Source organism: Aquarana catesbeiana, linkage group LG01 (assembly GCF_042186555.1).
Source record: "Aquarana catesbeiana isolate 2022-GZ linkage group LG01, ASM4218655v1, whole genome shotgun sequence".
Lineage (NCBI taxonomy): Eukaryota > Metazoa > Chordata > Amphibia > Anura > Ranidae > Aquarana > Aquarana catesbeiana.
Window position 1 is genome coordinate 236,627,158 of NC_133324.1, and position 12,956 is coordinate 236,640,113.

Sequence of the window (12,956 nt, forward strand, 5' to 3'; positions counted from 1 at the left end):
AATCTGTCTATCTTTTTGTTGAATCAGGATGCAAAGAGATCTACATCTGGAACCCCCCATCTTTGGCATATGGCCCAAAAGACGTCGGGATGCAGAGACCATTCCCCTGGAAGTAACTGCTGGCGACTTAAATAGTTCGCCTGCCAGTTCTCTATTCCCGGGATGAAAACTGCCGATATGCATGGCACATGCATCTCTGCCCAGACTAAGATCTGGTTCACCTCCTTTTGAGCAGCTCGGCTCCGGGTGCCTTCCTGATGATTGACATAAGCCACTGCTGTGGCATTGTCGGACTGGATCCTGACCAGACAACCCTGTAGCCTGATAGTCCAGGCTTTTAGAGCTAGATATATCGCCCGGATCTCCAGAATGTTGATGGGTAAGGTCCTCTCGGTCTTGGACCATATCCCCTGAACCGCAGACTGTTCCAGAACTGCTCCCCAACCTGACAGACTGGCATCTGTTGTTACCACAGTCCAGGTAACCGGTAGAAAGGATTTCCCCTTCTGCAGGTTTTCGGGTATGAGCCACCAATTGAGGCTCTGACGCACCACATGCGACAGGTGCATCGGAAAGTCTAATGCCTGAACCTTCTTGTTCCAGGTCGACAGAATACTGTGTTGCAGCATTCTTGAATGAAACTGAGCATAGGGAACTGCTTCGAATGAAGCCACCATCTTCCCTAGTAGCCTCATACAAAGGCGGACAGAGGGACCCTTCTTGGTCCTGACTGCCAAAATCAGCTCTCTTAAAGCAGCGATCTTTGCCTGGGGTAGAAATATTTTCTCCTGGCTTGTATCTATAATCATACCTAAATACTCCAGTCTTCTTACTGGTTTTAGGAAAGACTTTTCTAGGTTGAGGATCCAACCCAGGTGTTCTAGATACCTGACTGTGGTCCTCAAGTTTCCATTCAAAGAGGCTACCGACCGGTCTATCAATAGCAGGTCGTCTAGGTATGCTATGACAGCTATACCCTGAGCCCTTAATCTGGCCAGAGGAGGAGCCAAGATCTTTATGAACACTCGAGGTGCAGTGGCTATCCCGAAAGGCAGAGCCACAAACTGGAAATGGCGCCCTCCTACCTCGAAGCGCAGAAACTTCTGATGAGCAGGAAAAATGGGCACATGCACATATGCATCTCTGATGTCTATCGATGCCAGAAATTATCCTCCCTGCAGGGTGGGAATTACTGTCCGAATTGATTCCATGCGGAAGGATTGAATCCTTAGGAATCGGTTCAGATCCCTTAAATCCAGAATGGGTCTGACATCCCCATTTGGCTTTTGGACCGTAAAAAGGTTGGAATAGAAGCCCAATCCCTGGTCCTTTGCGGGAACTATCATAATGACCTCCTGCGACAAAAGTCGCTCTAACGCTAGAAGTAGCGACTGCTTCTTCTCCGGGTCTCTGGGGACACTTGATCTGAGGAACCGAGGAGAGGGAAATTCCTGAAACTCCAGCTTGTACCCTAAGGTTACCGTGGAGATTACCCATCTGTCCTGGAAATCCTCCTGCCAGAGCCCTGAGAACTGTCGAAGTCTCCCCCCCACTCGAGTGAGCGGGGGCGCCACCTCATGCAGAGGTCTTAGTGTTTTGCCTATTAGGCTTCTTCCTCCAGGACTTCTTTTGTCCCTGGGGTTGACCCTTGTCTCTGGACCCAGATGGAGGCGGCCGTCGAGACTGCCTGGAGGCTGAAGCCCCCGGCGCTGGGGAAAGAGTCCGTTTGAAAGAGGGACGCTCACTCTTCTTTATGACAGGTAAGAGAGTGCTTTTCCCACAAGAGATTCTCTTGATATAGTTATCCAAGTCTTCTCCAAACAACCTTGCACCACGAAATGGAAACCCAGCCAGCAGCTTCTTACATGGTGCTTCGGCTGACCAATTTTTCAACCATAGGATTCTACGTATATGCACCAACCCCAGTGAAAGACGGGAGGTTTGCACGATAGAATCTCTAATGGCGTCAACCACAAAGCATAAGGCCGCTGGAAGGTTAGCAAACCCCTGGGCCTGTTGTTCAGGTAATACTTTGATGACCTGCTTAACATGGTCTCTTAAGTACTGACAGACTCCAATCGCTGCTACTGCCTGTTGAGCCACTGAACCTGCTAAGGTAAAAACATCCTTCAATAGGGATTCCATCTTTTTATCTACAGGATCCCTGAGCTTCTGATCATTGTCTACAGGACAAGTCAGACTATTATTTACGGAGGAAATGGCGGCATCAATGGCCGGTATTCCCCACATTTTAATAAACTTTTCTTCCATCGGATAAAGTGTTGAAAACTTTCTCGGCGGAAAAAAACGTTTGTCAGGCTCTCCCTGGCTAGCCGTCCCTGGCCCATCGGGGGGGAGGATGCTGCTGACAGGGGGCCCTCAGAACCTGAACAAGAGCCCCTAGTGTCTCTGGTTCTTGGGGTGCTTGAACCTCTTCTACCCATAGTGCAAAGCAACAAGGTGTGAGGTATACAAATGAACACTGACTGCTGAGCGATGTAGTCTGGCTAAAAGCCTTGCTACCCAATGCTCAGTCTGGTGTTACTTCAGTAAATGCTGCCTAGGAGAATGCCTGTGTCCCACCTTACATGCGACCATCAGCTCTGTGTCTCTCCAAAGGCTGTGTGCACCTGTACAGAGTGCCTTAATAGCCTGCAGCTGGCCTGAGTGGGAGTCTAAGCACCTGTGCTGATGTCCCCCCCCACCCCCCCTCTACCGCCCCCCCCCCCCCTCGAATTTTGAAAAAAACGAGCACTTCCCGCGCTGGCCGACTCTCCTGTAATACTATGGAGGAAGGCTGGGGGAGGGGGAGGAGGGAGAGAAGCTGGTAGTGAAGACCTGCCTAAACGGCAATGGTCGGAAATGGCGGCCGAGGCAGCGGTGCCCGAGCGGTATAACCACCTTCTAGACCCCTGTGGCCTCTCTCTAGCCTGGGGGGGGACATTCAAACATGAGAAATCCCCCCATCCATCCTACCTTTGCAGCCGGCCTGAGATGCTGTGAAACACATGTGCAGCATAAACACTGAGACAGACAATCCAGCATGTGAAGGTTTGAGCTCTTGGCAGCCCCCGGTGGTCACAATAGGCATAGCATGCATTTACCTTAAAGGAGAAACCTACTAGAATTAGAAAATTCTGTGGAATCTCCTCTTACCTTATCCAGCCGCAGGGTTCAGTTTACACAGACCCAATCTTCACCTCTCACGGTGGGCTCCATTTGAAAAAACCGTCAGAGACTGGGGCCCCCTACGAATAGGGGGATCCTGCAGTTCTGGGCCCGTAAAGCAGCCGGCTAGAAATTAGGCTAGAAAACCATTTTCTAATATGCGGGGTCCAGCTCTCCAAAAAGAGAAGCATTACAGGTAAAACCTCGTTTCCTCAGACACGAGGCCCGGGTACCATCCAATTCGGCCTAGAAAGGACACTTTGAATGGATCCGGTCTGCCTGGCTTGCCCCAGTATAGGATATTCCCTTTGGAGCTCAGCACAGGACATCTTTACACGTCCATCACCTAAGACACTGGCGTAAAAACTGAGGTATTCCTGCAAGGGGAGGGATTATATAGGGTCCAATCACCAGTGATACCCTATATAACCCATCAGTAATTACTGTTTCTGTGTCCCGTGATGTTCGAGAAAGAAATAACAATTTACTTCAGCCTACAGGCAAAATAAGGTCACAGGGGTGTTTTCTGAATGCAGCGAATCCCTGTGCAAGAATTTGGGCCCAAATGTAGACATGCAACAATGAAAATCCATGCTGCACTACAGCCACCTACACACAAACATCATGGAACGCCTCCCCATACCAACAAACTACCTTCAGTAAAAAAGCTAAGCATGCGCTGTGCAGAATGCTGGGTGTGGCCAGATTGTGCCAACAGTGGGAGGGTCTTAAAGGGGCATGGTTACATAATATGTCGGTTTAACAACATTTACAGCACTCAGGAGTCAGCACAACCATTTATAAGAGATTAAACTTTTCCAATAAATATGCTTTTAAGATCTATAAACCCCCACCCCAGTTCATATCAAAAGTCCCTCCTTATATCAAAGTCTCAGTTTAAACCACACTCTCCTTTTAGAGTCCCCCCTAATATCAGAGTCTCCTTTTATATCAAAGTCCCTGCTTACATTAGTCCCCTCTTAAATCAGAAACCCTCCTTAGATCAGTCTCCTTCTTCAACAGTGTCTCCCTTTAAACCAAAATCCCCCTTTAGACCAGTGTCCTCCTTTAGTTTTCAGTTCCCCTTAAGATAGGAGTCCTCCTTTAGGTCAAAAACCCTCCATAGATCAGAGTTCCTTAATAGATTAGAGTAGGGCCGAAACAACTAATCAATTAATCGACAACTAATCGATTATGAAATTAATCGATTACTATTTTCATAACTGATTAATCGGCCAGTAACATAATGGGGTTTAAAAAAACTAAAATTAGCCCTTTATAGTACAAAAAGTGTAAATAATCGCTACTGTAAATATTACTTTCACTGTTCCACAGTAAAAAAGTGAACCCCTTACAGTAGTGATTATTTGCTCTTTTTGTACTATAAAGGGCTAATTTTAGTTTTTAACCTCATTATATTACTAAACGTCTTAGGCCTGGTTCACATCTATGTGTTTTTTGGTGTTTTTTTGCAGAAACACAATACAGTTTATTTAAAATGGTTTCCTATGGGACACGGTCACATCTATGCTTTTTTCAACTGCTGTGTATTTGGAAAAGGTCATGGACTTTTTTCAATGCAAAACGGTGCTTTTTTTTTGGTTCAATATACTTCAATGGAAAAGCTGCAAAAAAGCATGTAATGCATTTTTGCAGTGATTTGTGTTTTTTAATCTGCCCAACAGCAAATTGGCCAAAAAAAAAAAAAAAAACATAAAAAAATGAAAATAAACACAAATTGCAGCAAAATTACGTGCGCAAGAATCAAAACGCACAGCAAAAAGCACTGCAGAAACAGATCAAAAGCAAACTGCATAGGTGTGTACCAAACCTTATGCTGGCCACGCAGATCAATTTTCAGATGAGAATATTCAGACGAAAAATCTTTGTACATTCGCTGAATGAAAGAATGTTGTTTGAAATTTTCTTTTTCTTTTAACATTCTGTTTTAAAATGAATGTAATTTCTCAATGAAAACCACATACACTGTCTGAAAATTCCTTTCACCAAGAAGTTTTCTATTATTTCCAAATTTTCCTGTCACTGTGGTTGAAAACGAATGTCCATTTGACCCCACTAATGATTAGAAAACCGAACGAACGTTCTTAAAATGACATTTTTTTTAAGGAAGACATTGTTTTTGTATGGCCAACATAAAATATATTACAGTTTTGTTTGAAAATCTGCAAAACAGTCTTTAACTTTTTTTTTTTTTTTTTTAATTAAATAAAAAAAATGTGATCCGAGTCTGATGATATTTACCAGATTCAACCTCTAATAGTATATACAGTATATCTCTTCTGTCCGTTATTCTTAGAGTGGATTCGAGATTTTGCTCCCTAACCATATAGTTGGTTGTTTATATTCAACAATGTATATAGATATTTAAGAATAAATTGCCTTTTTTTTAAACTTTACATATTAACTAAATTATACACAACACTTTTTTTAAGGTTATTAACCGATTAATCGAAACAATAATCGGCCAACTAATCGATTATGAAAATAATCGTTAGTTGCAGCCCTAGATTAGAGTTACCTTTACATCAGAATCCCCCTTAAGCCCGGTACACACAGGCCGAATGTTGGGAAACAACGGCCGTTTAAAAAAAAAAAAAAAAAAAAGGCCAACATTCGGCCCGTGTATATTGGTCTGTCTGACAGAAGCCGGCCATTTCTGCCGGGCGCGCATGCTTGAAAACCAGCTTCCGATTGACTCCCGATCAGCACTCTCAGCCAATGGCAGAGAACGCTGATCGGAGTGTTCTGGCGGAGGGGCCGTCCCCCTGTCAGAGCACAACAGCTCAGCATGGTTAGTACAGCGGCTCCGACCAGAGACAACAGTTTTAGTGTGTACCCGGCTTTAGATTAGTATCCTCCTTTGACAGACGCCGGCTGAATGGCAGGCTTCTAACGGACAGGCCTACGAATGTCGGCCGTTTTTTTTTTTTGAACCGGTCGTTGTCTTCTGACATTTGGCCTGTATGTACGGGGCTTTATTGTGTGAGCTCATCAGATTTCATGTCATGGTTGTGAGTTTTATCGTGTGCTTATTCTGGACAATGTTTATGCACAATACAATTGCATATCATTCTCATCAAAGACAATTAGCAGTGCTAATTATGGTTTATCTGTTTGCCATTGTACCAAGTACACCAAGTTATTGTGTGAAAAAAACAAAAAACAAAGTGGTGTTTTCAAGTACAATAGATGATATAATTGGCACAACAAGACAATGCTCCAGAGTAAATTTAAGTTTCATTTACAGCTTTCTGTACAAAGGAAATCACTTGCAAAAGAAGTAACAGGCACAATAATAAATTATGAGAAGTGTCTCTCACACTATAAAAGGTAGCAATAAACAATGTTTGTTGCCCAATATCCTCAACTTTATCAGATTTCTGTGGTAACCAGGTTTGACTTTCAATTGCTTTCAGCTAAAAGAGAAACACTGTGGATTACTTTACACACTTGTAAAACACAATTGTATATCCACATGTAGCACCCAACTCAATCAAAACATTCTTTGTTGTGAACCAAATGCTCATAGATAGAATTAGGGCTTTCATCTTCTGGACAATCACCCCTTTACTCTTCAATAATTATCCAGGCATCCTGAGTATCAGAAGTGACCAGTGTAGCTTTATCTGATTCAAAAGAAAGAAAATTAAGAGTTTATTTCAGGACTGGGCTATATAAGTGCTATTGGTCCTAGTTTTAGATAAATTAGGAAATAATTTGAATCCAACAGGTTTTTACTGCCATTTGGGGATCCATTAAAATGTTTTTCTACTTCCTGTACTGCTTTGAAAGAACCTTGTACTTCTATTTTAACATGCATATTTATGCCCTTAGCAGACACACCTAGAACCATTGCAGTGTATCACGTAATGTTATCAAAAAGCAAAGGGCAACATGTAGCCTTAGCCTAATAAATCCCATAATTCCTTAATTTTGTGTGCTCTTATGGATTATCAAGCCAGCACAATACATTTGTTTCCATGCGTTAAAGTAGAAATTCACCCAAAACCTCTTAAACCTGCATGCAGCCACATTCTAAAACAAATCTATCTAGCCCTGTAAAGAAGAAATCGTTATACTTCCCTTTTCTGCATCTGCTCCAGTCCAGTCCCACGCTAATCTGTCAGAGGCAGCGTCAGTGTATAAGTGAGTGCAGGAGAGGTAGCAGACAACAGAAGCCCCAAATTAAAGAATAGCCAAAGCTCGTTTGGCTATACTTCGCCTATGGATCGCAGGAGTGCAATTCGTTTTGCACTCCTGTGACTCAGTTTCAGCAGAGAGCGGGCTGAAGTCCGCTCTCTGCTGACGTCATAGAAATCGGTCCAGGCACCACGTCATCCCGAAAATGCAAGTCTGGATCTGCTAAGTGCCTGGACTGACACCTCGCTCAGCCTCTCAGCGAGTCACTGAGAGTCTGACTCGGCCGCTCCCCATCCCTCCACAGCCCAGGGATCCAGTGAGGGAGGAGGAGGCAGAGTCAGTCAGCAGCTCTCTGCTTGGGGAGCTGTCAGAACTGAGTGATCGGCGGTGTTTGATCGCTTGGTTCTCAGTGCAGAGACTCCGGGGGACTGATGCTACATCCACCTAGGTAAGTATAATTGGGAGAAAATAAAAAAAAATCCTTTACTTCTCTTTTAAAAATGGCTGAAGAAAATATCCTTCCTAACCCTTAAAAAAGGCAAAAAAACTTTATTTTGTTTAAAGAAAAAAAAAAAAAAACATATGTAAACTCACGTATTTGCTTTTTTCAGGAAAGTATTTACACCTCTTTGAAGCAATCTAGTATTGGTGCTAAAATCAGATTTTTTGGGGGCGATTATTCCACTTTTTCACAGCAATTGTAAAGACACTTTTTTTACAACCAAGGATTACATCTTCTCAAGTACAATTAAATCCTACTCAATTAATTGTTCCTCTCCAAGTCAGTTTTTACTTTAACATCACTTATAGAAACACGAAGACAAATGCTGCAATAGGAAAAAAAAACACTGGAAAGTGTAAAAACACTCAAAATAAATCTGTAAACAGGTAAAGTTGACTGCTCAGGTATCCGCCAAGCAATTTTCACTAATCCTATGTACATTATTCAAAAAGTTACCTACAACTATGGCAAAATGAATTTTCTTTAAGTCCACCATAAAATAGTATTTTTGTCAAATGAGAAGTGTCTTTGTCAGGTAATTAAAGGCAATAATTACTGGCTAGAGACTCACCACCCCATCTATGTAATATACAAGAAGCTTTTACTGAAGAACAGTTTTTACATCTAAAAGGGTTGCATAACAGAAACTCAAAGTAATTGCAGAGCAAATAAATCTCTCAGTTACACAAGCATAAAAGGGAACCTAATGTATGAATGTGTTCTTAAAAACAACTGAAGTAATTTTCTAGAGCCACCATTAAACTTTCAGAACTGGTATGATGCAGATTTTTTTCACAAGGATACATTTACAGAGCTCACCTCATTTCTGGCTTTTGGACGATCTATAAGAATCTTCAGTGCAAACCGCTCTTGAGTTGACTTTTTCACACATACCCTAAAACAATTAAATTAGATTAGATATAAAATTGCATTGCTGCCGTTAAAAGGACCTATACGGACAATTACATGCATAGCTATTTTATAATTTAATAAGCTTAAAAATAAAAAAAACATGTAACAAAATGTCTAAGAGAACGCAAGTTTTTCTGGTCAGGTGATAAGCTGCGGGAAGGAAACCCGTTATTACATACTTATATAGTACATAATACATACTTACATAGTGGGCGAAGGTAAAAAAAAAAAGAAGACATGTGTCTTGTGTGTGCATGTTTTTTTTTTAGATTTGTGATTGAGAAACAACCCCTACAAGAATAGGCCAATTTGCTGTATAAGTAGAACTTTTTTTTTCTTACTTTTTTCTCTCTCCCTCCAACCCCATAGTGGTGATTGGCTAAAATCGCTGTAGCAGACACCTATCAGAATTGCTATAGCCCTGTCATATTATGCGGACTGAAAAACATCTAAAATTGTCCACACTCGCCACTAACGCCACTTAAAGAAACCCTTTTTCAGTTTAGGATTATACCTCTTTTCATCCAAGTTTAAATTGTGGCCATGAGTCCTCCAGGAAGCAACCATACAGATGAGGCCTTCCAAGGGAATGTCTCAGTTCAAAGTGGAGCCTGTGAAGAGCAGAGGTTGAGACAGAGGAGGCTAACAAGGGGGATTTAAATTATGTTTCTGGAAGATGATGGAGAAGGCAGAAACCTGTCAGTTGAAGGGCCAGATGCTGGTCAAGACCAGAATGAAGAAAGGCCAAAACATGAGTGATATAGTATTCGCTATGGTTCAACCATCTGTCCGTGCAGCATGCGAAGAAGGCCTACCACGTAGTAAATCTTGTCAGAGTTAGGTCCCTTTCACACGGGCTTTCCAATCAGGTTCGCCTGTCAGTTTTTACGGCGGACCTGATCGGACGCTCTATTCACCCATATGGGGCAGCGGATGTCATCGGTGACATGTCCGCTGACACCCACTGCTATCCGATCCTGTTCGCCAAATCCAAACAGATGATGGCCCTATTTTTCATCCGTCTGGCAGAACGGATGGTAAGAAAACGGACAGGCAGTCCGTTTTCATCCGATCTCCCCATTGAGGACAGCAGGACTCTGACAGGTCCATCTCAACACAGTGAGCAGAGACGGACCTGTCATCAGCCTGCTCAGCTGATCGATCCGCGCCAAGCAAACGGATCCACCCAGTGTGAAAGGTCCCTTAGGATTTCTTTGCTCTGAGTAAAATGGAAATAACCAAGTCAAAGATAACCCTATTGTTTATGAATTTGGATTCAACAGCTATGCTGTTAAAGCCTGTGACTTAGAAGTAGGATAGAACAGGGGTCCTTGTACTGGCTGACTTTGAGTTCATGTGTGCAACTGTCCGTTCAACAGAAGCTGATCTAAAAACCGGCTTCTGTCGAACAGTCCTGCTGGAAAACTAGCATTCAATCAGCATTTGCAGCCAACAAGCTACAAGCACTGACCAGTTTATTCTGATTGGGGGGGGGGGGGAAGTTTCGAGTCCTCACTGTCAGCATACAATAGCTCAGAGGGAGAGATCCCTGCATCACACATTATTGAGTTGATGCCAGAAATCTGTCAGCTTTTTCCATTTAACCGCTGGTGTGGGCGTTAACTCAAAACAATAAGGCTAATAGCATCAGCTGTAATTGTTCTACAAGAGCACACTCTTCAAAGATAGGTTCCTGGTCTCTGCTCATTTATTTTGTCCATTTGGCAAATCAGACATTGCAACAATTGCTGGCTGAAGGGCTGGGCCAGCAAGAGCAAATAAAGGCTTTAAGAGGGCTTCAAACTCCTGTTAACAGGAACATCATCAATAGTAACTGTAAGGTGTTTACTGAGAACTGAAATAGTAGGATCTACTTTAGGAATAGGCCATTTCTTTTTAAAATTATTTTTCATTGGACAGGCATCAAAAAAAAAAAAAAAAAAAAAAAAAAAAAAAAAAAAAAAGCTTAGGCTGAGTAAAAACCCATTCAGGGTTGAGCCGGTGCTCATATCTGTGCATGTATGGGAACAGTCTTTTTTGACTTAGCCAGTCTTAGTGCCCATAGGGGCTCTTTTGGCTGTGGAGAATCGGATGTTGGGTAAAGACTAATGTGCACTGCATCAATTAGCATGTACAAAGTGGAAAGCTTTTGGCCCAAAGCTGTAACTTGTACCTCATAAAATGCAGGAGAGGAAAAGTCCTCTGCTGTCTTCAATACAAAATCAGGGTCCTCAGTACTTTCCATAGGGTCAGATGGAATAGAGGATAGGTGGTTTTTCTTGGCTCTGGAAACCAAAGGTTCTAGAATTGCTGAAAGGTTTCCAAAGAAATCAGACATAATGGCAGAGAAATCTGAATTTGTCACACAGGCTGCATGATACATGCCAAAGATGGAGCTAGAGTCTAAATAGAGTATCAATACAGGAAATTGCTCCAGGACAAGGAACACCCATCACCCTGAGCAATGTTCTGTGTTTCCTGTAGCTATCTGCAGAGTACATGTTATTTGGGCCTTTAGTCCTAGCTCCCTGTGACCTGCCACTGCTAGCGATAGAATCCCCAGTGGCTATGGAGTGCACAACGTAAGGGGCACTGACCATGTTTTTAGGCTGTTCTGCTGTAGAAGATGGCAGCGAGAATGCAGCAGTGTTCTGTGTGCATTCTCAGCAGAACAGATTGGCAGAAACGCGTCATCTAAAAGGCATGAAAAATGCCAAATTTGAAACTCCTTAGACTAAGAAGCATTAGACACAAACTGGCAGTGGATACCACAAATAAAGTGGATACCTCCCAAATGCTCTGGCCAATAAACCACATAGCGTGCTGAGCACTGCGGATTGTATTGTAATAGCCAGGAAATGGTGTAAACATACAATTTTACTTTCCAGGATCCAGTGACCAAAGTAAGCATTATAGGCCAGCCCTACACCGTGGGATCTGTGTACAGGCGGTCCCCTACTTACAAACATTCGACTTACAAATGACTCCTACTTACAAACGGAGGGAGACAACAGGAAGTGACATGAAATCTACCCCTAGGAACGGAAATTCACTCCTGTAAGAGTTAACATGGGAAAGAGGTGTCTTCACTGATGCTGTCACCAATCCTAGTTTCCCTAACAGCCCAAAATTTTCAAAATCCAATTGTCATTGGGACAGAAAGTGAGGTGAAATCTTCTGGACAGGGGCACAGACAGCAAAACAAATGTTACATGGGTGATAACCCTTCCCTATGCTATCCAAAGAACTTAAAAATAGATTTTTTGGCTGGAGCTACACTTAAAAAATGGACCTGTTCCGACTTACAAACAGATTCAACTTAAGAACAAACCTACAGTCTTGTTTGTAACCCGGGGGCTGCCTGTACTGCCCTTAAGATACACACTAAGGTAAATGACCCAGAAACTGCTAGGTAGCTGAGGGCTATATGCAATCAGAAACTGACTTAAGGTTTAGCAGAAAAATTAAATGGTTTACAACAAAAAAATACTTCTCCATCACCTAAGGACACTAGCAAAAAAAAAAAAAAACCTGGAGCCATACAGAATTGGTGGATTTTTATGAGTATGCTGTAGGGGCAGATCTTGTAAGTCCAGTCACCTGAAGGTAGTCAGCATATAACCCATGGTCTGAGAATACCAGTCCTGTACTGTATAATTGAGATTAAATTTTTATGTCCAATAATTAAGCATATCTTACAACCAGTGGCGGCTCGTGGATTGTGGGCGCACGGGCCCCGCGGCCTCCCCTAGCACCTCTGCCGCCCTCCCTATCTATGTGCCCGGCCCCTTTTAGGACACAGAGCACATGAATTCCTATGGCGGGGGTGGGCGGGGTGTGTTTTTTGAAGCAACTGTTTAGAGCCAGAAATAGGGTGGGGTGCTGGCTGACAGTGCTGCGCTGCCCGGAGGGGGGGTAGTGCTGGTTGTTTGCCTCCCCCCCAGAAGAAAAGCCCACCAGCTGCCACTGCTTACAACCCAATAACAAAAATGAAATATAATGCAGCTTACTGGTGCTTAAATTTGGTGGCTGCATTTGTTTTTGTTTTTAAGCTTTTTCTCCCCCTTGTGTTTTCACCAGGTGATCTTATGAAGAACACATATACTGTCCTGGGGTGTTTACGCTCACCCCTCCAATTTATCCATGGAGAAATCCATGATTGTCACTAGGCTGTCATCATAAATTGGACTACAAACAGGTCTTCTTCTCTTCA

General features: G+C 42.9%; 1 protein-coding gene across 1 annotated transcript in view; it reads right to left on the reverse strand.

Moving 5' to 3' along the window:
* MAPKAPK5 (MAPK activated protein kinase 5) overlaps positions 1 to 12,956 on the reverse strand; it is a 142,549-nt gene that overhangs the window by 77,449 nt on the left and 52,144 nt on the right. The window contains exon 3 of the mRNA XM_073626073.1: positions 8,651 to 8,726. Coding sequence (XP_073482174.1) covers positions 8,651 to 8,726 — 76 coding nt within the window. The remainder of the gene's footprint in view (positions 1 to 8,650; positions 8,727 to 12,956) is intronic.